General features: G+C 44.8%; 2 protein-coding genes across 3 annotated transcripts in view; one reads left to right on the top strand and one right to left on the bottom strand.

Moving 5' to 3' along the window:
• The window catches only part of CHCHD2 (coiled-coil-helix-coiled-coil-helix domain containing 2), a 421648-nt gene that overhangs the window by 17175 nt on the left and 380196 nt on the right, over positions 1 to 24277 (top strand). The gene's annotated exons all lie outside the window — the stretch shown is intronic.
• Positions 11395 to 24277, bottom strand: part of TPST1 (tyrosylprotein sulfotransferase 1) — a 114098-nt gene continuing 101215 nt past the window's right edge. For both annotated transcript variants that reach the window (XM_069089569.1, XM_069089568.1), the window contains 3 exons: positions 23521 to 23571; positions 14787 to 14836; positions 11395 to 12005 (listed from right to left, as the gene is read on the bottom strand). In XM_069089569.1, the coding sequence (XP_068945670.1) occupies positions 14819 to 14836; positions 23521 to 23571 (69 nt within the window). In that variant the 3' untranslated portion in view covers positions 11395 to 12005; positions 14787 to 14818. The remainder of the gene's footprint in view (positions 12006 to 14786; positions 14837 to 23520; positions 23572 to 24277) is intronic.

The raw sequence follows: 24277 nt of genomic DNA, 5'->3' as shown, positions 1-24277 counted from the left end.
TTTATTTATTTAAATCTTTAGCTCCCTACAAAGTCATTTATTAAGGCTTACAGTATGAAGAGTTAATCTAAAACATTCACCCGGTGAACCTGGAGCCCACTTCCTTGCAACAGCAGAGGTAGCCATGTCAGGAGAGTGAGCTCACACTCAGAGAATGATGGTAATGAGGCATATTTGTGGGAGAGAAGTGTCCAACATGGGGCCACCATCTGGCCTGAATGAAGGGAAAATGGAATTGAGAAATCTACTCCCCTTGGGTGCAGCAGCATCTCTGCTGGGAGTGTTGCTCGGCTGGGGTCCCAAGGTCCCTCCTCTCCTCATTGCTCAATGGCCCAACTCTCTTCTCAGATGCCAAAGCTCCTGAGAACAGGGACTGTCTTTTGCCTTTCTTTGTAATTCCTAGCACTTAACAAAATGGCTGGCACCTAGCAGGAACCTAATAAAGGTGTGCTGCCCGGCTATCTTTTCAAATGGCCTGCTTCTGTCCATGGTTCTATTTCATAAGTTTTTTTTTTGTAAGTACCTTTCTGTCTTCAAGTATGTGACCAAAGGAAGACCCTTGCTCTATTTCTGTGGTCCATACACAAGGAAGTATCTTAGGAAGTTATATTTTCTCCAGTGTGACATTCTTTGAACATTCAGGCCGCCTCTCAGACAGTTTTGCTTTTCTGGGGGGACATGGGCTCATAATTCTGTTGTTTATTTTATCCTTCAGCAGTCATTGGTCCCATGAACAGGTCCCTGTAAATCTTGGTGGCTTTTGTCCAGTTCTCTCAGGCTGACCCTGTCCCCTTTTCAGGTCACTCTCTGTCATAGACTTTCCATCTGTATCACAGTCAGGGGGCTTTCCACTTTTGCACTGACTTGGCATTCCTAGACTTAACATTCTGCTCTTGCCCACTCCAGGGTCAGGAATTTGCTGATCTTAAAACTGGCATGAATACGAAAGCTTGGCTCTTTCGATGCTTTCCATTAGATTACCGATTTGTTTCCAGCTCAGGTGTCTGCCAATACTGCAATAATTTACTTGCATGACTGAGTCAAACTTTTACTGGTTGTTCCCCAGGGGAAGATGGGTTCTTTCCAGAGAAGATTTTTACCTTGAGCCCACGATTTTGCTGTAAAGTGGGAGATCAGGGACCCAGCACTAACTGTGCAGAGGTAAAGCATCGTTACCAGGTTTAAGTAAACATTTCAATTTGCCTACTGGCAAATCTCTGCCCATTAAGGTTTGCAATCTTTGAATTAGTTTCTCTTCAGAAGGAAGGCAGGGTGACCAGTCTCCACGAACTGTGTCCCACTATCCAAGCATCAAATTTTTTTTTGGAGGGGGGAAGGCAAGGCAATTGGGGTTAAGTGACTTGCCCAAGGTCACACAGCTAGTGCGTGTTAAGTGTCTGAGGTCCTATTTGAATTCAGGTCCTTCTGATTCCAGGGCCAGTGCTCTATTCACTGTGCCATGTAACTACCCCTCCAGCATCAATTTTTGATTGATCAATTGTGTCTGGTAATCCACACACAAAAATGGGTCATGGGTCTGGTGGTACTTCCTGGTTTGAACTCAATGACCACTGCACTTCGCTCTTTTTCAATGATTTTTTTGTATCCTTACTTTTACACTTTCAGGGGCTACCCTTAGGATTAAAGACTTCTGTGTTTCTATAACAACTGCTTCATATTCATATCACTTTTCTAGAGTTTTGGCCTAACATTCCAGTTAAAATTGTATTCTGCAAAGCAATAATGCAGAACCATTTTGTAAAACATATGCAAATGCAAACAGCCAGGGCTGAACAGCAGTCAATTAGCATGTGAAAAGGCAAACGCCATCAAACTGGTGGATTTAAAGGCACAGGCAGGTAACACCGTGGTCAATAGCACCGGACTTCCAGCTGGGCTGATTAGCAGTAGAGAGATACTTCTGTAGGGAATAAGCACAAGGTATTAATTATCTATAATGGTCACAAGTACAATTCATTGGGAGTCCCATGAGATACAACTATTCTGACTAATGAGTCAATCATGAGAGAGGAAAATCTCACTCGTTGAATGTAAAATTAAAAATGTGAAAATCTAGACCTCTTCCTAATTTTTTTCAAAGTTCAGTTCAAGTATCACCTTATATATGAGGCCTTTCTTGACTCAGCTGAAATGACTGGATATTTACATATTTTATGTCTATACTTACATAGCATCCACACACATGCATACTAACTCCATCTCCCTACTTGAAAATCAGATGCCCTAAAGAATTGAAACGTTTATTTCTAGAGGTTTTTCCTGAATTTTTGTTTCTGATTCTAATTTTGAAACATTTTGGTTTTTTTTTTCCAGTAGAATTATTTCTTTCCAGTTCAGTCAATCAATTAGTTAACTAGCTTTTACTGAGCAATTACTATGTTCCAGGCACTGTCCCAGGTCCTGAGTCTACAAAAAACAAAAATTAAATCATTCCTGCCTTCAGTAAGTTTACATTCTATCAGGAGAAAACAGCCTACACGAGTAAGTATAGTGGGGGAGGCAGGATATTCTGGGGTGAGGGATGGGCTCATGAGCTTAATTCAATACAATTTATTTTATGAAATTATAAAATGTTGAAAGCAGGTGACAGGGAGATTTAGATGTAAGGGTGTTTGCCTCTCAGATTTTGGCCTATTTGCACTTTGTATAAGATGCATTGTTTAGTAGAGTATAGTTTGCCTTCCAAGTTATGTGGCTGATGGGAAATTTCCTCCTTCCCCCACCCTACCGATTATTGAAGTTCATCCATAGGCAGCCACAAGTTTGCAATTTCTTCCATTCTCCCAAACTTGACTGCTGAAATGCTTAACGGCCTGAGTCAATCACACTGTTCCCTTCTTAAACCAATTGGAGAGGTATTTACAACTCATAAAGGGATCAGAACAGAGATGCATTTTTAGAAGTTAGTCTGACACCTCATTAATACCTTGTGATTACGGTCTGGGTCTTCTGTGCCTGGATCAACTGAGATGGGAAAAGGAACCCCCTCCCTTCTGCCTCCCTCTATAAAACCTTCTGGGGCCCAAGGTCCCCATAGAGATGAAAAGGCAACATACAAACACCACCCACATAAGGGGAATTCTTTGAACTTCACAAAGCAGCTGGCTCCTGGGAAAGGGGCATGGGGAGGACAAGGAAACTAGAAAATAGGCCGATTTTGTTTCTTCTTGGCCGAAGTCTCTCAGGCAACATCTACAGACTTCCGTTGTGTCCTTGAGGGAAACGTATTTTTCCATCCAAGGCAGAATTACAGAACCATAGAATGTCAGGACTGCTTGCATCTCATTTTACTGAGGGAAAAAAGAGCCCAGAGGGAGACTGAGTGAACTGCCCCCCTAAGATCACACTCCACAGGGTCAGACTTGTCACAGCCTTATCATCCAGGACTCTGCAGGGAGAAACTGCTTTCACCAAATGCATTGTAAAACGTGACTTAGATTAAGCTATTTCCACTGATAACCATGATGATAGGCTAAGAATGTGTCACAAAACACAATCCCATCCACCCTGCTTTAGATGAAGTGTTGGAAGTTGCATAATTGAATTTTTGCCAATCAGCACAGTTTAAATGTATGGGGGGACTGGCCATTTCGGGCAAATTCATGGTAAAGCATTTTTATTAGACAAAGAATTTTTCTATAAAATGTAGAGGGTGTGACCATAAGAGCCCACATGAGCCTGGTTAAATGATGAAGGAGAAAGAGTGAGGACTTTGGGACTTGGATTGTCTTCTTTGATTGGAACAGGTGGAAATTTCAGAGGCAGATTTAATCTTGCTGCTTGTCAGAAATCCTTCCTAATAACTGGAGCTGTGCCAAAGTGGAATGGGATGCCTTGAGAAGCAGCAGATTCCCCTTAGATGGACGTCTCTAAGGAGAGGCCAGATACCCACCAGTCTTGGGTGTTATGGGGTGGGGGAGGGTTGGACCCTTACAACACTCAAATGCTTTATCAGAAAGGCTAGTCAACTAGAGGGGAAGGGGATAACTTCCCTAGAAACTCCAAATAATGTAATTGCCTTTGGGGGAGCCTCTTAGGACAGTGCTATATGCTTGGAAGACTGTAATTCCCTAAGGGATCTGGGATGCTCACTAAAAGATGTAGCATTGACTTTTTAACAACCAAAATGCTTCTTAACCATAGAGTATTCTGTAAGTTTAGAGGACTGTATAGGGTAGGAATGAGGGTGGGGGAAATTGTGACTTATGAGAGGGCTAGATAGTTTGTCTCCATTGATAGATTTCATTCAATGAGTCCTTTGTCTTTTGCATTATCTGAGCTGATCAAATAAAAGCTGTCCTATATCCAATATATCTTGTTAGCCTGAGTGTTTGCTGGAGGGCATGAGGGTTCTCTTACTCAATCAGAGGGATGATATCTCTTATTCACATCTTCTACAAACATCAATCCATCAGGCAGCGCAATTTATTAAGCACTTACCCCAACTAATTTATTTGGTTTCTAAGTTAAGATCTTTGCATGAATGATATTGTTGGCTGTTGTTCCATGGTTCCCAATTCCCCAGCTAGACTGTAATTTCCTAGAGAGTATATATATATACATATATATTACTTGTTTATAACATACATAGCTTAAACCCACAGGAGGTCCTCAAAACCTTGATTGATATGAAGAGGGAATGCTCTCTCTCTCTCTTTCTCTTTCTATATATATATGTATATATATATAAATGTATATGTATACACACATACATATACATACATATCAGACAGGTAGGACTATCTCTTGTGGAAGGTGAATGTGATGGAATACTGAGAAATGACAAACTTGAAGAATCTGAAGACATAGGAACTGAGGAAGAGTGAAATTAGCAGAACCAGAAAAACAAACGATACAGAGATTGATGATGATGATATAAGTGGAACAACAACAAAAGGTACAGAAAAAGGTGTAATTATAATGACCAAACTTGGCTTTGGAGACAAGTTGAGACAATTGATCTCTCAGGGTCTATAGGAGGATGGGCACCCAGATACACGGCTCATGGCGGTACGAATTGATCCAACTGTTCTAGAAAACACTTTGGAACTCTACTCCTGAAGACACTAGACTGGGAAGACACCTAGGGAAAGGACCCAGAGGCACAAAAATATTTATAGCAACAGCTTTTTGATGTAACAAAAAGCTGGGGGGAAAAGAGGACACTCATCAGTTGGAGAAGAGCCGAACAAATGATCATAGAGGCAACTAGGTGACGGCGGGCTGGACTCAGGAAGAAAGACCCAAGTTTAATTAAATTCAGCCTCAGACACTTATTAGATGTATGACCCTGGGCAAGTCATCTAACCTCTTTTTGCCTCAGTTTTCTCATCTGTAACATGGGGACACTAACAGCACCTACCTCTCAGGATGGACGTGAGGTACAAATGAGATAGCTGTTAAGCACCTGGCACACAGTCAATGCCATAGGAATGTTAGCTATCATTACTAACATAGGATAGTTTTGCTCTGTTAGACAGGACGAAATGGAGAGATTCAGAGAAGCCTGAGCAGATCTGTGCTGATGCAGAGAAAGTTGAGTAGAACCAGGGGAGCAATCCCACACAGTCACTACAGTAACCTAAAGTCAAACAGCTGGGAAAGACTTGAGAATTCTGAATGACACAAAAATCACACATGATTTCTGAAGACTGAGGAGTAACCGTGTTTCCCACTTCTTGGCAGAGAGCTAATAGCCTTAACCTTGTTTGTATCGTGCACCTTTTGGGCAGTCTGGGGAAACCTGTGGATCCCTTCTCGGTATCATGTTTTTAAATAAAATAAAGAGAATTACAAAGGAAACCAATTAGATTGAACTGTTCTTTTCTTTTTTTGTTGTTTTTTTGTTTTTGGAAGGGGGAAGGCAGGGCAATTGGGGTTAAGTGACTTGCCCAAGGTCACATGGCTAGTAAGTGTTAAGTGTCTGAGGCTGGATTTGAATTCAGGTCCTCTTGACTCCAGGGTCGGTGCTCTATTCACTGCACCATCTAGCTGCCCCTGAAATGTTATTTTCAAATTAAAAAAAAAAAAGTTCACAGACTTCAGGTTAAGGGCCCCTGGATTACAGGCACAGAAAATTGATCAACTAAAAACATTTATTAATTGCTTACTACATGCAAAACCCTGGATATACAAAAATGTGCTGATTGTTTTGTTTGACTGTGCTATTGGTTTCAAGGGGTGGCTTCTATATGGGGATAGAGAGTTGGTAAGGAGTGATGGTCATACAAAGGAAAGAAGAAAGTACAGAAAAAAGCATCAATTAAAAATACCCAGAAGAGAGCAGAGGGAAGGTCAGAAGGGAACACGGACAAGAAGGACAATTTTGTTACTCATGTTAAACTTAATACACACTTTTAAAAAATCCCCAACCTCTATGTAACAGATGTTCACAGTTTCACATACAGCTCTTTTTTTCTATCCTTTAGCTTGGTTTGGTTTTTAATGTTCATTTTATTATTTATTTTTAATAGTATTATTTAATATTTAACCACTCTTTCCTGCTTAAAATAACTAGTTGTCAATTTCACTGGTTGTTGGATTTGGTGCTAGACTCATCCAACATTTCCCAATTGTCCTCTGATAGAATCTATGACCATGGTCATTTCTTGGCTTGGGCTCATTGGGCTTCTTTTGATTCTTAATTCTGAATCACGTGTCCCTCCATGTTTTTGACATTCTTTCCTCTACCCACCTTCATTTTGAAGTCACTGAAGGTTGGGTATACATTGGCTCGTATTGAAGGATCTTGCAACTTACTGGTAAAATTTAACTACCTCTTCATTCTCTTTTTTTCTCCTTGAAATTATTGAGCACACAAGTCCACATACATATTTGTATTCACTTTGTATATTGAAATGTCCATGATTGCTGATGGTGAGTTCATATTAAAAGGGAAATTTTAACTAAACAAGTATACCTTCCTCTGTAGAAAAGGGACTATGGGAGTGAAATATTATTATACTACTAGAACACTATTAGAATATTATTATACTATTAGAAAAAGCCAATGGGTTGGTTTGCCAGAACTGCTTTTTTTCCTCTCTCTTTTTTATTCTTTGTTACAAGGGGTAGTTTGTTGGGAAGAGGAAGGAAGAAGAGGCATGTTTGGAAATTAATGTGATGTAAAAAACCAAATGGCATCAATAAAAAGTTAAGATAACTCTTTAAAAAAAGACAATCTCGAATCTCTCTTTCTTAGTGTGTATGGGTATATTTATATTTTAATTACCATTAAACTATATGAGCCTAGTATAGAACTATACTCATTTCTTTCTACATCATTTCTTACAGGGAAGTCATGCTGACTTTAATTCTTTAAACATCTTCTCCAGGAACCTTATCCCATCCTCTAGGAAAGGAATGGATAACTTGATCAGCCCTGTAAGGTGTGGTCCATGTATGGCTTCCTCACTTTACCATCACTTTCCCTGCCATTATGCAATGACTTGGGACCCTCATTAGGGTCCATAGACTGGAGAGCAGAGACCCCACTCTGCTTTTCCCACGAGGCTCCACCACTGAGAAGGTATGGACAAAAAGATGTTCTCACGCTATTACCCTGACCTCATGGGGCAGAGTCTATCTCCTCTAGAAGACCCCAAGGCCATCCAGTCCCTTCTTGGCCCATGAACTCAGTTGTTTATCAGGAAACAGCAGAGTAAGAACATTCGACAGGAGCCCTGGGTCCTCATCCTGGCTCTGTCACTCACTGTGTGATCTTGGTCAAGTCATTGCTTTTCCCTGGTCCTCATGTTTGTCCTTTACAATAGGAGAGGACTGGACTACATCAGGAGTTCTTAACCTAGATTTGATGAACTCCAAAAAATAATAATTTTTTAAAAATACAGTAAACACAACTTTCCATATAATGTGTTTCCTTTAGAATTATCTGTATTTTGTCTTATGCATTTTAAAGCATGATTGTGAGATGGGGCCTGGAAGCTTCACCAGCCTGACTCCCCAAGGGGTCCAGGGCACAAAAAAGGGTGAAGAGCCCCTGCACCAAATGGCCCCTGGGTTTCTTCCTGGCTCTCGTCTCCCTAGAGCTGCTTTTCTCCTTTCTAAGGTGGGAGGAGAAGGGCTGCACGGTCCCTTTGAGCATTAACATTCTGATTTTTCTTAGTGAACCACTGGAACATGGAATGTTAGAGCTAGAAGAGACCACTAGGCAAAGCCTGGGCTCTTTGGGAGGTGGTAAGATGCTGGGGGAAGAGTGCTGGTTGACCTGAGTTTGAATACAGAGGCAGTTGGGTAATGGAATGGACAGAACATTGGGCTTGGAGTCAGGAAGACCTGAATTCAAATCCTGCCTCAAACCCTTACTGGCTATGTGACCCTGGTCGAGTCACTTAACCTTCTGTGCCTCTGTTTCCTTATCTGTAAAATGGGGATAATAGTAGCACCTTCCTCCCTTCAAGGGTGGTTGTGAGGATCAGATGAGAGAACATTTGTAAAGCACTTTGCAAAGCTGAATCCCCTCTAGAAGTGCTGGTCATTATTCTCACTCCTCATAGAACTTTCCTGAGGAAAGTGGTTTATACACATTTAAGCCCGAGCTAAATAAGTTACTCTTATTTCTGCTATGCCCCCTGGCATTCTTCTGGACAAAGAAGCGGTCCCTTTGCTGGTCCCTCAGGCGAGCCCTTTGGTCAGAGCACATACTCATACACCAAGAGAGCAGCCTGGGGAGAGCACACGTGGGAACATGATCACAGCTTAAAACCGCACTGAGACTGCTGGGACACCCTGTACATTTCCATGTACATATACTTACATATGTATGCAGATGTTTTTTTTTTTTTACTTCAAGGGTTGATGTACTAACACATGTGTGTATATATACACATATGTATATTGTGTGTATATGGACGCATACACATATAAACATACATTAATATTAGTATTCTATTCCTGAGGATAGGCTAGGGGCTAGACCTGGTAGTCAGTGGCATAGGTGAATCCAGGTGAGGAAGGTCCTTCTCCCAACACCAGCCATCATCATCTATGCCTCCTCTAGCCTGGGGTTGTTGCCTAGAGCATCGAGGCATTAAGTGGCTTACTCAGGCTTTCATAGCCAGTAAGGATTAGAGGTGAGGCTTAAACCCTGGTTTTTCTGGTTCTGAGGCTAGCTCTTTAACCATTGTACCAAATAGCCTATTATATTCATGTGATATATTGACTTTTGACATATGTCACATGGCATCAATATTACATACATATGACATCAATATACACTATGTATGCATAGACGGAGTTAAGGTTTACAAAGTGTTTTATATAGTTATCTTATTTGACCTTCACAACAATCCTGGAGGGTATTAATACTCTGTGTAGGGATTACTATTCTCATTTTATAGCTGTGGAAACTGAGGCTCACAGAGGTTACGACTTGCCCATGGTGGTCACACGGCTAGTACATGGCAGAGCTGGGCCTCCCTCTCAAGTCTTCTGACTGATTCAGCTCTCTGACCCATCCCATGGCCATTCTGCCATGTCATGCCACCTCTTACTGAGAAAGTATTTATGGGTGGAAATTGTGGCCAGGCAGATTTGGCTCAACAGATGGGAAAACTTCCTGAAGACTAGAGTGGTCAAGGATGGGATGAGCTGTCTTGGGAGCTGAGGCTGAGCTGACTCATTTGAGATTTTCTTGAAAACATCCTGGGGGGGTGGGGGCAGATTGGCCCAGAAGGCCCGAGGGAGCCCCTCCATTTCTCAGATTCTTTGTGTAGTGGAAAGCACATGGGGCTTAGAGTCAGAAGGCCTGGGTTTGCCACCTCCTGGTCACACAGCCTTGGGCAAGGCCCCTCATTCAGTCACACCACTGCTCATCTTTTAAATGAGAACTCCCTTGTACTACTCACTCCACAGAAGCTGGTGTGGATGGGAACCCAAGTTCTGGACATTTACACCAGTGGAGTATTAACTGCAGCAGGTTCTCCCAGAGAGGAATGGGCTGTTATTGTCAGTCTGTTACTGGTGGCCAGCCTAGTCAAGTGTGGAGAAGCTCACCAGGAGAGAGCTGACCACCAACCTTGAATTTCTTTGGTCACACAAAGCTGTTGGTGTACTAAGGTGTGAAAAGCTTAGATCTGCTTCCATGGGAGGAAACAGCGACACTGATGAAATCCTGGATGTTTAAAAGTTCAAAGCAGTGCCCGTCTCCCAGGGTCACTGTGAGGGTCACAGGACTATAGCCTGAGAGTTAGAAAGGAGCTCAGGGACCATAGTCCAACCCTATCATTTCACAAAAGAGGAAACTGAGGCACAGGGGGGTAGATGTGACATGGGGTCATAGATTTAGAACAGGAAGAGATCATCTAATCCAGCCCCCTAATAGTTGACTAAATTAAATGAGAACATTCCTAGGAAAGTGCTCCTAACTGATTAAGCACTGTGTAAATGGAAGCTTCTCATCATTAGGTGCTTCCAGGCCATCTGTGCTATCAGAATTCAGAAAAGTGTAAGAGATAGTTAGATCAGGGGAACAAATGCCCAATGGAAGAAGTGGACTGGAGTAGGGCCTGTGGGGATGGATGGATGGATGGATGATAGAGGAGAGGTCATTTCAATGAGGAAGAACACGGACACAGGCAATGAGGCAGGAATGTGCAGGATGATGGATAGGGTGGAGAATGATTTGGGGAGCATGGGAAATAAGGTTAGGTGGATAGGGTGAGGTCCACTTGTGAAGGGCCTCAAGTGCCAAGCAGAGTTTAGACACTCATGGTAGGCATGAACGTCAAACCATTTTAAGTAGAGCACTGACATGATGAAGACAATGTTCTAGGAAGATTAGCTGGTTGGAGTAAAGGGAGCAGTCAAGGCTCATGGGGAGTGATCAAAAAAATAAAATGCTGCTCAAAATTAAGTCTTTGCATTTCTTTGCCAGACCACGATCAAGATTATTCCTTGGGGCATCTAGGTAGTACAGTGAATAGAGCACCAGCCCTAGAGTCAGGAGGACCTGAGTTCAAATCCAGCCTCAGACACTTAACACTCACTAGCTGTGTGACCTTGGGCAAGTCACTTAACCCCAATTGTCCTGCCTTCTCCCCTCCAAAAAGGAAAAAGAAAAAGAAAAAAAAAGATTGTTCCATGATAGCAGCTGGTAAAGGGGAACTTCTCTGGCTCAGAGCAGAGTCCTAGGAAATCGAAGAATAGAGACAAGACACACGTTGAACCAAGTTATTTGTTTAACAGATGAATGCTTGTTAAAATCAAGAAGACAGATCTTGTGGAAGCATCCCAAAAAAGCCGAGAGCCAGGAAATGAGGGTGAGTTCCGTGCCCTGCTGGGCTCGGCGCTAAGCAACCCAGGCAGCGTTCAAGGCAGAAGAAAGAAGAGGTGGACAGAGACCACTGGCAAGACTCACATTTAAAGCTTTTATTCTGAAAAATAAAATACAAAAGTCATTGGATTGTAAATGTACATGATTCCCCACCCTCTCAGAAATAACACACAATTCTTTAAATAATTAAGCTATTTAACACCATCCACATTAATAAGATTTCAACAGGAACAACTGTTCTACAAAACATTTGGGACGAGCACAGATCACCCATTCCCAAAGCTCCCTGGCACGCTTAGACCCTTCGTCTTCTGTAAAGAAATCCATGTTACAGGTCGAAGATTTGGAATCGGATTAAGGAGAGATGTGGATCGGAGCAGCTGCAGCGGAGATCTGGCCCAGGGAAGCGTCTTTCCTTCTCCTGACCATCTACCCCTGCTAATGTCATTACCCCACGTAATATCTTACTGTTTCCACTGAGGTACGTGAGTGTCCTGGTAGGGAGATAATTCACTTGGGACAGCTGAAGTGGGCTTGATGGAACCACACACGCGAAGGGGACTGACGAGAAAGAACAAAGAGAAAGAGGCCAAAGATGCAGGTCGTGAAGTGCCAGCCACCAGACGGACGGACAGACAGAAGACAGACATTCCTAGAGATCGCCCATCCCTTGAAAAGGCAGAATTTCTTCCTAGGGTGGGAGGAGAGAGAACATCATTACAGGCTTAAGCACTGTCCTTTGTCCTGTTAATATAAAAACGAGCTTGTCATTTCATTAGTCTGGTGCATGGGTTCTCCAAGTGCCCTCATCGCCCAGCAACCTACACACGGAGGCCAGGAAATGGAGGGGAGCCATAAGGACAAACCGAAATGTGGATAGTGCTTTAAGACTGGCAAAGCACGTTGTATACAAACATATATGTCCGTGTTCACGTGTGTACATACAAATACATATACATACATGTGCCTACAGAACCTAGCCCAATGGCTGGCATACCACAGGCACTAAAGACATGCTCACTGGATCGGGGTCAGACCTCTACAGACAGCTTCACTCCGGGTCTCATAGCAGCCCTGTACCATGGCTCTGACAGGGCTAGGCACAGACCTGGAGGCCTGGCAGGGACCTCAAGGCCACCCTGCAGGCTGGCCCTTCCACTCGGAGCCGTCTGACCTGAGAGTGGTGTGGTGATGGTGCTCTAAGGGGGTTGGTTACAAAGCCCCGCATATTACGTACATTACCCCCTTCGGTCCTTACCGCGACCCTCGCAGTGCTATGATTGTCCCCATTTTACAGATAAGGAAGCAGTGTTGCTCAAGGCCACCAGCGCATCTGACACAAGGTCGTCCTGACGCCAAGTCAGAGGCTTATTCGTGGCTACGCAGTTACGAGGGCTGGAGCCGAGATTGGAACCCAAGTGTTTCTTACTGAGAATCACAGAATCAGAGGGTCAGAGGGGACCAACTCCAAATCCTTCACAGTCTTGGCCCATTTCAGTCTCTAAGAATGCTAAGCTCTGAGTGTCATCATTACCAGCCCATATTTCTACGTGCTGGATGAACTCCTGGGGAAGGCAGCTGGGGGTCATCTAACTGTTGTCCAGAAGACTTGTGGGAACCCTGAGGACCCCAACAAGAACCCATGGAGCCCCTCTCCTCTGTCCTTCTGCAGGGCTGGTTATTTAAAGGCCCAGCCTTCAGTAAGGATGCAACAACTACAAATGAACAGGTTATAATCAGGAAAGAAAGAAGTTCCAGGAGGAGCCGGCGGTACCCTCTGGGACTCCATCACATCTCTGGTCCTGCGGGCATGACAAACAAGGCCTAGGAAAGGACAGCTTGTGATCTGCCAAATCCACCCTGCACCCCTCTGACTGCTTCACCCAAGGGACCACTTCCCTGACTGCACTGTTAGCTTGGATCATACCCTAGTTTTCCATGAGAATGAGCCTCCCAGAAAAGCAGCATGGTAGAGTGGGCAGAGCTGGACTTGGATCTAGGAAGTCCTGGGTTCAAGTCCCATCTCTGCCACATACTGGCTGGGGGAGCTTTTGGGAGTCATGAGCTCTCTCAGTGGCCTTGGCAACTTTCTGAGATTCAGCAACCCGCTGCAGAGTGTGTGCTGAGCTCCCTGGTGGGAGGGGTCTCCTCACTGGGAGTGCCCTTCAGCCCATCCTCGCTCCTTGTGGGATGTCCAGAGAACTGAGAAGGAAGCTTTGGGCAGAGCACTGCTCTGGGCTCTATCCACTCCCCTCTAGGTGCTCGTGGCTGGGCACCCTGGGGCACTCATGAATCGAGGACCAGATGGCTTCAAGCCACAAGTGGGCTTGGGGATCATCTTTTCCAAGCCCCTCATTCTACAGGAAGAAGTCACTCGTTCCAGGTCCCCCAGGGATTCAGGCACAGGCCCTCGGGTCCCATGCCCGGGGCCCACCTCTCACACCACCATTTTGGACAAAGACACCCGTACTCAAGTGGGGAACCCCAGAACTCCCAGCCACTGAGTGCCCATCTTGGTAGGGGTGACTTTCCATCTGAGGACCCCAGACTGTAAAAAGCCAGCTCTCCAGCCCCTGCCCTCACTTGGGGATAGCCCGAGTATTTGAATGATAAGGGTAAGTACAGCCTTCACAGCACAATGACAGGAACCAGCCCCGGGCCTAAAATGCTGCTGCACACATGGGGAGGGCTTACTACCAAATGCGCATGCTCCCTTGCACTAAGTGATGTGTGGACACTGGGTGTGAGTCATCAGCACAGTGCAATTCCCAAGCTAAAGCTGGGGGGAGAAATGATGATTTTGAGAAGTTAATCCAACAAGCTGAAGCCAAAGCTGTCACTTCAGGACGGGCGGGCTGAGGCCAAGGCAGCTCCCTCAGCTCCCCAGAAATGACAGCGCCAATATGGGCTTCTCTGCAGGCCTCCGGGGGCCTGGCCTTTTCCAAACATCATCTCACTCGATCCTTACCAGCAGGACAGTAACAGTAACTGAGAAAAGGATGCTGCCCTTGGAGTCAAAGCACCTGGTTTGGATCCCTGGTCCTGGGTCCTGATACCTGCGCAAACTTGGGCCCTGACAACCTCCAGAGGCCTCAGCTTCCTGACTAGGTAAACTTATCTGATGATCACCTTAGGAAGCAGGTCTTACAGGCATTACCCAATACCCATTTTTCAGAGGAGGTAACTGAGGCTCTACAGAAGTTAAGTGACTTGCCCAGGGTCACACAGCTACCAAGGACTGGAGGTGAAATTTGAACCCAAGTTTCTTCTGAGTTCAAGTCACGAGCTGTCTCACTGTGCCTTGGGCTAGATGTTGTCTAGGTCCCTTCCAGATCTAACATTCTTCACTGTCTAATCTGGAGCCGTCACACTTATTCCCCAAGTCTGTGTGAACGGCTCCTGCTGGGCTCTCTGCTAACAACTACCCCAAATCTGAGAAACACAAAGCACCCTTGGGGTCTCTGACCATCACCTTGGGTGTGACGGAGATGTCTCCACTCTTCTCTACTCGCCGGGTTCATTCTGTTAAGGGAAGCAAAGAATAATGTAAACACCTTTCAGGCAATTGGAGCAAGACCCTGGTGTTAGTGGCCAAGTGACCCCAGAGAAGCAGCAGCAGCAGCAGCCAAGGAAGCCAGGCACCGTATCTGCCATCTGGCAGGCAAGCTCAAAGGCCTGTAGATTTAGAGCTGGAAGGGACCCTAGAGTTCATCTGCTTATTTTAACAGATGGGGAAACTGAGACCTAGAAGGCTCAAGTGACTTACCCAAGGCCACATAGCTAGAAAATGGCAGCGCTGGGATTCAAACCCAGGGAAGTCTCCAAGAGAAAGCATCAAACCCTTGCTGGCTAAGCCCAAAGAGTCCAAACTTGAAAATGGAGACAATGGAATCTTCAGGCATTCAGACCGATTTAGCGGGCATTTACTAAGCCCCTATAAGGAAATCTGCAACAGTCCCTTGTCCTCAAAGAACTGGTCTCCTACTGGAGAAAGAAAGCAGTAAATAGCCTCATTTGAGGAAGGAGGTCATAGGAAAAACAAGGGGGATGAGCCTGGAAGGAAGCTGGGGCCTGTGAGATGTGGAGGGGAGGAGGAGCCCGGACAGGCCCAGGGGCTAGAGAAGCTTCGGGCCAGCCGTGTTTGACCAGTGTGCCGTGTGTAAGGCAGAGGTGAATGGGATTGAAGTCTGAAATGACAGGCTGGACTCAGACGGATGTCTTGAGATGCCACGATGAGGGACATGGCCTTGGCTGGGCTGACCATTGCCGTGCTGAGTGATGAAGGGTGGGCAAAGCCAGTCACCCCAGTCAATCAGATTAGAGGGCAGAGATCTGATGGCCATAAGATGGAGGGCCTGTTGTTTGCCTACGTTGCTGCCCCTCCCCTTGAGCCCATCCTGGAGGTTCTCTTTTGTGACCACACCCAGGCACGGCAGTTACCCGGGGACAGTAACACACCTCCACTTCCTTGGCATCTCCTCCAGTTCAGACTTTTTGGGTGTCAACTCTTTCCCCTTCTGCATTTACAGGATAAAGGACAGGACTGAAGCCTGTCATTTCATTGACTCTCCAAGTATGGTTCCAGGAACTCTGGGGGTCCCCGAGGCTCTCTCAGGGGGTCCGTGAAGTCGGACATATTTTTGTAATAATACTAAGATGTTATTTGACTCTTAAATTTTTCCTCCTTCTTCCAACCACAAATCTTTGTGATGCCAGGTTTTCTTCATAGGCTTCACCCGAAACAACATTTTGCAGCAACAGATTGAATGCAGAAGCAGATAGGAGAAGACAGATAACTTACTACCAAGCCAGATGTTAAAGAGATCTGCAAAAGGTATATAAGATAATGCCACTCTTCTCCTAATATTTTGTTTTGGAAAATATATAATTTATAAGATAAGAATTTGTTACCATCTAATAGGTTTATTACTGTTATTTTAAAATAAGTATTTAAAACATTTATCAATTTTAATTTCTAATATGGCAAATGTCAAGAAATATTTACCCATATAAGCAAAAGCTCTTTGGGGTCCTGAATAGTTTTTAAGAGCATAAAAGGGTCCTGAGACCAAAAAGCTTGAGAAGTACTGGTGAACGGAACTCCCAGTTGAAGACATTTCCTCTACCCATGCAGGTAAACACTTTCTGTGCACCTTACCATCCCTGGGAGTTGCCTGGGGCACTAAGAGAGCATGTGACTTGCCCAGGGTCCTACACTGAGGAGGCTGCTCGCTCCTATGCCAGTCTTGCTAACATTTCCTCCCAAGGGAAGGAAGGCGACTACACAGATTCCATCCTAATGGCTTTTCTAGGTCCCTCGATGATTTATAAGATAAAACCAAAGGTTCAGACTTCAGGATCATTTGCAATCAGGCTCACGTACAAAGACCTCTGTGAATGCCTGAACTTGAGCTCACCCCCAAAAATGTATTTGATAAACCAGACCCTCAACCCAAATTTCAACTAGTTCATGATAAGCTAAAGATTTTTAAGCAATAAAAGTCAAATTCATCTTGTTTTTACTAAGTACCCACAGAGTAGAAAGCACGGTTTAGGGCTTGGCAGACACATAAAATTGAGATGAAACAGTCCCTTCCCTCATAGAGCTTACTGACTAATGGGGGACATGACATTTACACAGATATCCATAACACAAAAGAAAAAGTATACATAATCTAGAAGTCATGAGGGTGGGGGAATTACAAGCAGCTCGGATCAGAGAAGTCCAAGGAGGCAGCTTGAAGGGCTTCGCAGAGGTCAACAGGCAGAGAGGGAATTCTAGACATGAGCAGAGGGATGCAGGTGGGCAAAGTCAGGGCATGGCTTGAATTATAGTAAGTAGTTCAGTTTGACTATATTGCAGAGTGTGTGGAAATTAGTCTGGAAAGACAGGATGCCAGACTGTGGAGGGTCTTCTATGATGGCTGAAGGAGACGAAATCTGACTTCAAGGGAAGAGGAAGCCATTCAACAGTGTTGAGCAGGGGAGGGTATGACCAGGTCTACTGCACAGAGTGGATGAGCGGGAAGCAGAGAACGAAGGCAGAAAGGCCTATAAGAAAACTCACCGAGATTTCATATGGGCATCATGAAGGCCTGCAGTAGAATAACAGCAGCGGAAATAGAGAGGCAGGGGAAAGGTCAGAGAAATTTTGTAGATATAATCAACAATACTGGTAATTGATTGACAGGAGATACAAGAGAGAGGGAAGAGTCAAGGTTCCAAACATAGGAGACTGGGGGGATGGTGGTGCCATTGACAAAAAAAAAATGGAGTCAGAAGAACAGGTTTTAGGCCTAAAGTAATAAACACTTTGGACACATGGAGTGCAGGGGTTGGCAAGCCCCCGGGGTGGCTAGATGCCATAGGCAGCTGGAGATGGTGATGTGATTTGAGTTACTTGCACAGAGGTGGTAGCTGAAGATGCAGGAATGAACAAGCTTGTCAAAGAAATATAGAAGAGAAGGGGGCTATGACTGTGGGGGATGCCCTCACTCAAGGGTCAGAAGAGGAAGAGTAGGTAGTAAATATAAAAAAAAATAAGCTAAGGTCAGAGGGGCAGGAAGAGAACAAAGAGAATGTGGCATCCCCAAAGCCAAGGGAGGCTTTCAGGGTAGAATTCAATAGACAGAGAGAGAGCATTCTAGACATGAGCAAAAGGTGGAGGTGGTCAAGAAGCTGAGGAGGAAGATTCTGGAAAGGCAACTGAACTCGGCAATTAGAACATCACTGATGCCTTTGGAAGGGCAATTTCAGCAGAGTGGTATGGGCCGAATCAGGATTGCAAGAAAAAAAAAGCATCGGTGGTGAACCAGTGAAAGCATTGGGGGTAGACAAGTTATTCTAAAAATATGGTCCCTTAAAGGAGGAGAGATGGAGCAGCAGGGCTAACGCCCTTTGCCTGCCCCCCAATAAAAATATCGGCTGCCATGTCTTCTCTGTCCAGTCAGGGTCCTTCTGGTTTTTCTAGATTACTGCAAAGTGAGTGCAGGACGAAGAACCCACTGGAATGCAGGCCCTGCTCCCAAGGAGCGCTCACAGAATCAGGCTTGTCATATTCTATTAGCAGAAGCTGGTCCTACTCTTGGGTCCTTGAAGCGATAGCCACCTGGTAGCTGCTTCTGTTTCCTTAAGGAGTCCCTTCAACACCAAATGTTGGCAACACCAGCTGGCAACCAGCCGGCCCACTGACAGCAGCTTCTGTAGAGGGGAATGTGGCTGGCTGTTACAGGGAGGGGCAGGAGAGCTAAGTGACGTTCCCCTCACCACCCAGGAAGCCCAGGCCTAGCATCACGGGAGCACATAAAAATGAAGGTTCTTAGTGGGGATTCAGATCAGATAGATGGCACTGTCACCTCCAGCCTCACCATGCATGCCTCCTAATCAATGGGCAGTGCCTTCATTCCCAGGGCCCTGCTTTCATAATAAGAGCTGCTATAAATGTGCTGGGTTGTCAGGGCTTCTCTTTTCAACCACAACAAGCATTAACATTGACCCCTTGGGATAGGGGCCAAGCAGCGGGATCTCGGGGTTACTGGGTATATGGAGCATTCTAGTCACTTTCTTAGCACAAATCCAAATTGCTTTACACAAAGCTCAGGCTAATTCACAGCTCCACTAGCTTATCTTTCCTTAACTGCCCCCCACTTCCCACCCCAAAAAACTTGCCTTTCATCATCTTTGCCATTTGTTGGCTGGGAGGTGAAACTTGAGTGAGGGTTGTTCTGATGGGCATTTCTCTCATTATCAGTGATCTGAAGCCAGTGGAGGGCCTTCCATTCTATTCTAAAGGCACTGGAGGGCTCTTCCTCAGCAAGCAACAAGGTCAAACCTGAGTGTTAGGAAGGTTACTTTGGCCGCCATTATAAAGGATGGATAGAGAACCATGTAAATCACTGGTTTTCCCAGTGCCTGATGATTTTAGATATTAGGTTGGGGTGTAATACAAAGAAGGAAATACTTCTCTGAGACTTACTCTTGTCCAGTCACTGAAGCTGGAAGCAAGACTTTCTTGAACGGCTGTAATTTATAGGCTGGCATTTTCCTCTATCCACATCACCTGGTGAGTCTACACATCCTACCTCAGGTCATGTGATGATGAAGTCAAACTCTTGTCCAAAAGATTTCTTGGACATCAGGTGTTCTAACCAATGGCAAAAGCTTGGTTCTCAGAAGACAGTGGAAGATGACAGTGCTATATGAACTTTCAGTAAGCAGGTACTTATCAAGAAATTTGAGAGTAACTGTTCTGGGGGACACTAAAGATGACTCTCTGCCCCTCCCCACTTTCAGTGACCATTTTCGCCCCTGAGTTTGTAGGGTTTAGAATCCATACACTTTCCTTTTTTGAAGTCCACCATTTTGGATAGAATTACCCTTCTCCACAGTTAGGGCAAGAAGGAGGAAGAATGCCTGTGAAGGCTGGGACTAAACACTGGGCACAGGACTATTCTCTCTCATTGGACCTCCTCAGATAACAGCGCCATGAGAGTGATTACATATGCAGTCAAAAACAAGTCATGGCACCCAGTAACGCCAGTATTAAAACCGGACCTTAAGCATTTCATCAAGAAAAGAAAACGGTCATTGCTAAATGCAAACTAGTGGGCATGCCCAGCTGTGTGTCCAAGGGAGTAGGGTAAATCTTTTCTTTCTACCTCCTGTCTCAGGAATGACTCTCCCCATCCTAGGTTCTCATTGCCCTACATGAGGCCTTTGTTCACAGCTTTGAGTTCATGGCACATGGATGACAAAGCTGATACCCTTGAACTGGGCCTTTGATATGGCTTCTTAAAGGAGAAAGGGTATCCTCCCCCTAAAAGAGGAGGCACAGAAGGGCAAGACAGACCAGACCATGAGAAAGAAAAGAGTCTCTGAAGGAGAGGGGACACCCCAGGGAGCCCTTCCTAAGAGAAATGAGATGTACAAACCAAGGCTACACAGTGACCACGCCATCTCTGCATTCACGTGGCCTTGTTCACCAGGCTGGGGAACCAGAGTCAGATGTGAAAGGGGAGAGAAAAGAAAGAGACTCTTGACAAAAGAGAAGAAAGGAATTTAAGGCTAAGGGTCCTTAGAGAGAAAGGAGAAATATTAAATGGGAACCAGTGTCCTAGAGATTATTGAGAGAAAAGCCCGCAGTGAGAACCTGGTCCACAATGTTGTGCTAGTGCCCAGATAACAGATGGATTACAGAAAGAAATGTCAATAGCCCAGATATTCAGCAGCTGGTGAACAGGTGAACAGACACTGGTATAATATAATATAATGTAAAATAACATAATGCCATTAAAATACTACACATGAAAAAAATCAAGAAATTATGAAAAGTTATGCAAAGCAACAAAAACAGCCTCAGAACAGTCCATGCACTGACTACCACCATATGAAAGGAAGTTCGTCATTGCTAGACACAAACACAGGGCTAAACGAACAAACAGAAAAACGGCAGAAGCAGAAGGGAGAACTAGGGTTGTTACAGGCATGTCAGACGGATTCCTTTTAAGTATAAAATAGCATTAAATAGATCCACATTTGTTATATTGTTTACAGTTAATTGCATAATTAAAAAAATTTAAAACAAGCCACAACTAAATCCACCCCTTGCCTCCCCACCAAAAGATCCTAAGCCAGAACTTCAATGGATCACAATCCCCAGCCCTCTGGCATTCATTAGTCAGCCACATGGTTGGTGAAGATTGATGTTAACTCTCTTTAAAAATCCTCCCAAGAGCTGAAGTGTGAGGCCTAGCACTGGTGCCTGAGCTTTGTGAGAAAAGGTGAGTAAATGTGTTCTGTCCGTGCTAATGAGGGCTCTGTTCACATGGCGCCATCATTCTGCAGGCCGCTCTGCTCATACTCCAAAAACATTCATTAGGGAAGTCCTGAAGCCTTCCTGTCCGTCCTCTGGGAAATAATCTGGACAACGAATCTTGACTCCGCACTTTTTAATTCTTTCATCAGCCTCCAAGATAGGCAGCATTCTGTTGTTGTTTTTTAATGGTACCATCCAATCTGGTGGCTGATGAAATTCCACATTGAGCTGAAGGCATTTTTTTAGGTATAATCCTGAACAGATAGCCAGTATACTTCTTTTATCTGGCTCTAGGATGCTTGAAATTCCTTTGGTAGTGAACCAAGACTTTCATATACTACTCTTAGTTACTGCAGAAAGTGTAAATGTCCCTAAAGTGAGTCAGCACTAGATTCATTTCATACTAAAGTATTAATGACTGCTATCAGAGCCTTTCCTGAGAAAAGGTTTCTATAGGGGATATAAGAAGAAAGCAGAAAAAAAAAGAAAAAAGCAAGAGGGTTCTGAGTGATTGAAGGAGTTGGAGGTAGGGAAGAATGGGATACAATATATGGGAAAGGAGAGCCAAGGGGATAGGAAGAAATCCTGGGATTTTAGAAAATATGAGTAATACAGAAAATGAAGGCTATAGTGGAAAGAATAGCTCATATTGAGAGGCGACTTTAAGGTTTATAAAGTGCTTTATCTCCATGATCTTATTTTGTCCTTACAACAGCCCTGGGAGGTGAGTGCTATATTTTCTCCATTTTACAGATGAGGAAACTGAGGCAAACAGAGGTTCAACCCACGGTCACACAGCTAGTAAGTGTCTGAGACTGAATTTGAACTAAAATCTTCTGGACTCCAGGCCTGGGGTTCTATCCAGGTCTCATAGGGTGGCACCTTGCTGCCCTGTTGTTGGTATTATTAGTAGTATTTGAAAGAAGTAGGGCAGAAACACAGCTTTTTTCTGCTCAGTGACTAAATCTCAGAAGTTTTTCCTCTTATATCAATTTTACATTTCAAATGATCCCACAACACAGTATCCCCATTCAGACCTAAAGAGATTAGTTAAAAATACTTCAGACTGCTTTGAAATTTTCTATGGAAAGTACAAAAGGGTTAGTGAATGACCTTGTGCCATTCAGAAAATGCCTTTGGAAGTCATTAGAACCCTGAGGCTAGGGCTCTCTGGGCATCTCTTTGCCCTTCTTCCTGGCTGAAGCAGCTTATGCTTCAAGAAGACAAACCTCATCCTGGGTAACTCTCCTTCCTTGGTGAAGCTGGCTCCTTTATAAGAAGGGAAGGGGCATGGCAGTAAAGAGCTCTGGGTTCAAGCTTCTGCTGTCACTACCTATGTGACCTTGGGCCAGTCACTTCCCTCCTTTGGCCTCATTTTCCTCATTGGTAAAATGGGGGGATAGGGGCAGGCTCATTTGGCCTGAATTTCTTTCCAGCTCTAAATCTATGGACCTATCAATCCTCCCTTTATGTAGGTTGATTTTCCATGGGGTCCCTGAGGCAGAGCCCCCTGTTCTACTGAATTCTAGCAAATCTCATGACCCGCAAGGCCTGTGCACAGAAGCCCAGCTCAATGGTTTCCCCCTTCATAATACCCGCTTGCGGGGCTGGCCCACCCCAGAGAGGAAAGCTGTACCACACTCCTGAGTTCTGGTTCTGTGGCTAGTACAGGAGCCAAAACTACGGGAAGTCTGCAGTGACTCATGACAAGGGACAAGTTCCAGACTCTCTAGCAATCTGGGGAGTGGAAGATGATGATGGTGGCAGTGGCTGAGGAGGCAGCAGCAGGAGGAACTACGATTGTCTCGCAGCCACTCTGGGAGAGGGGCAGGGGATATATTGTCCCCATTTTGCAGGTGGGGAAATTGAGTCTTAGAGAAGCGAAGAAACTTGTCCAGGGTCACACAGGTAAGAAGTGTCAGAATTCCAAATCCTGAGTTCTTTCCTTTTTTCCACTGCACCAGCTTATCCTTCCCAGGGTGTGTGCGTGTGTGTACATGTGCGTGTGTGTGTTGCGGGGGGGGGGGGGTCCCTGCTCAGCACACACACACAGAGAAGCATCACAGAGGTGTGGCATCAATGAGGTCACATCTCCATGGCAGCACTGACACAAGGGTCATCCCAGCTTCCACGGCTCTCCCCTCTCAGGGAGGATGGACATGGGATTGCTCACGGCAGTGTCATGCCTCCACAAATCAAGTCAAAAATAAGCTCAGACCTCCATTGAACAGAGCTTTGCGATATGACCCAAATGATGCCACTGGCTAGCTCAGGCCAGTGCAGCGTTGCCATGCAGAGGGCCAGCATTCGCCACCACCACCCAGCATCACCTCTGCTGTGCAATCATGGTGTCCATCTGTCACACATCAAAGAGGGAAAGTGGATACTGTACCTGTGGTTTGTCTTTAAGGAAATCAGGCAGCTGAAATTCTCCTTTATAGACCTGAAAAAAAAGTGGACAACACTTTAAGCAATGTTGGGAGGACCACTGGGCACTGGCAGCCCCCTTTGGCTTCCTACGACTTGCCAAGGTCCACACTCCGTGCATAAGGGCCTGGGGGAAACTTGCCAGTCCTAGAGCAGCAGATGGAAAGGGCTGGGCTAGCTTCCCATCAGCTCTAATTCCCTCCCACGCCATTTTTGGCTCTACTTCTGCCTGGGAGAGTTCCCAGTGTCCGGACACCCCACACTCCCAAACCCAAGTTCCGATCAAGTCAGCCAAGGAAGAAAGTCGCCCTTGGATAATCTTTGCCATGTAACAAGCACAAATCTTCTATGGCCAAGGGCCAGATTTCTAGCAGATTCTTTCTCTACGCTAAAGAACAATGAGGTTTAGTTCAAATTCAACATTACCTTTCTAACAAGGAGGTTTTTTTCCTTCAAAGTCGATTTACCCAACACTTCTAAGTCTGCTGAAATCATGGATGACATGTGTCAATACTTTAAGGATCTATGACTTCATTGTTTTGGGCATTCTCCGCCCCAACACAGCTCATAACCCTTGAACATCTTAGTACAATGGGTTCCAAACTTTATGTAATGATGCCCCACCTTTCTATAAAAAAAGTTGTGCTTTGCTACTTTTCATAAAACAACCTATACAAATAGTTTTTGTCTTGTATTTTCTTCAAATAAATTAGAAATTTCTT

This window comes from Petaurus breviceps, unplaced genomic scaffold (assembly GCF_028583685.1).
Source record: "Petaurus breviceps papuanus isolate PSGF00001 unplaced genomic scaffold, PetGlider_PUasm1.0 186, whole genome shotgun sequence".
Classification (NCBI taxonomy): Eukaryota; Metazoa; Chordata; class Mammalia; order Diprotodontia; family Petauridae; genus Petaurus; species Petaurus breviceps.
The sequence above is the reverse complement of the archived record's forward strand: the minus strand, read 5'-3'. Positions and strand labels throughout refer to the sequence as shown.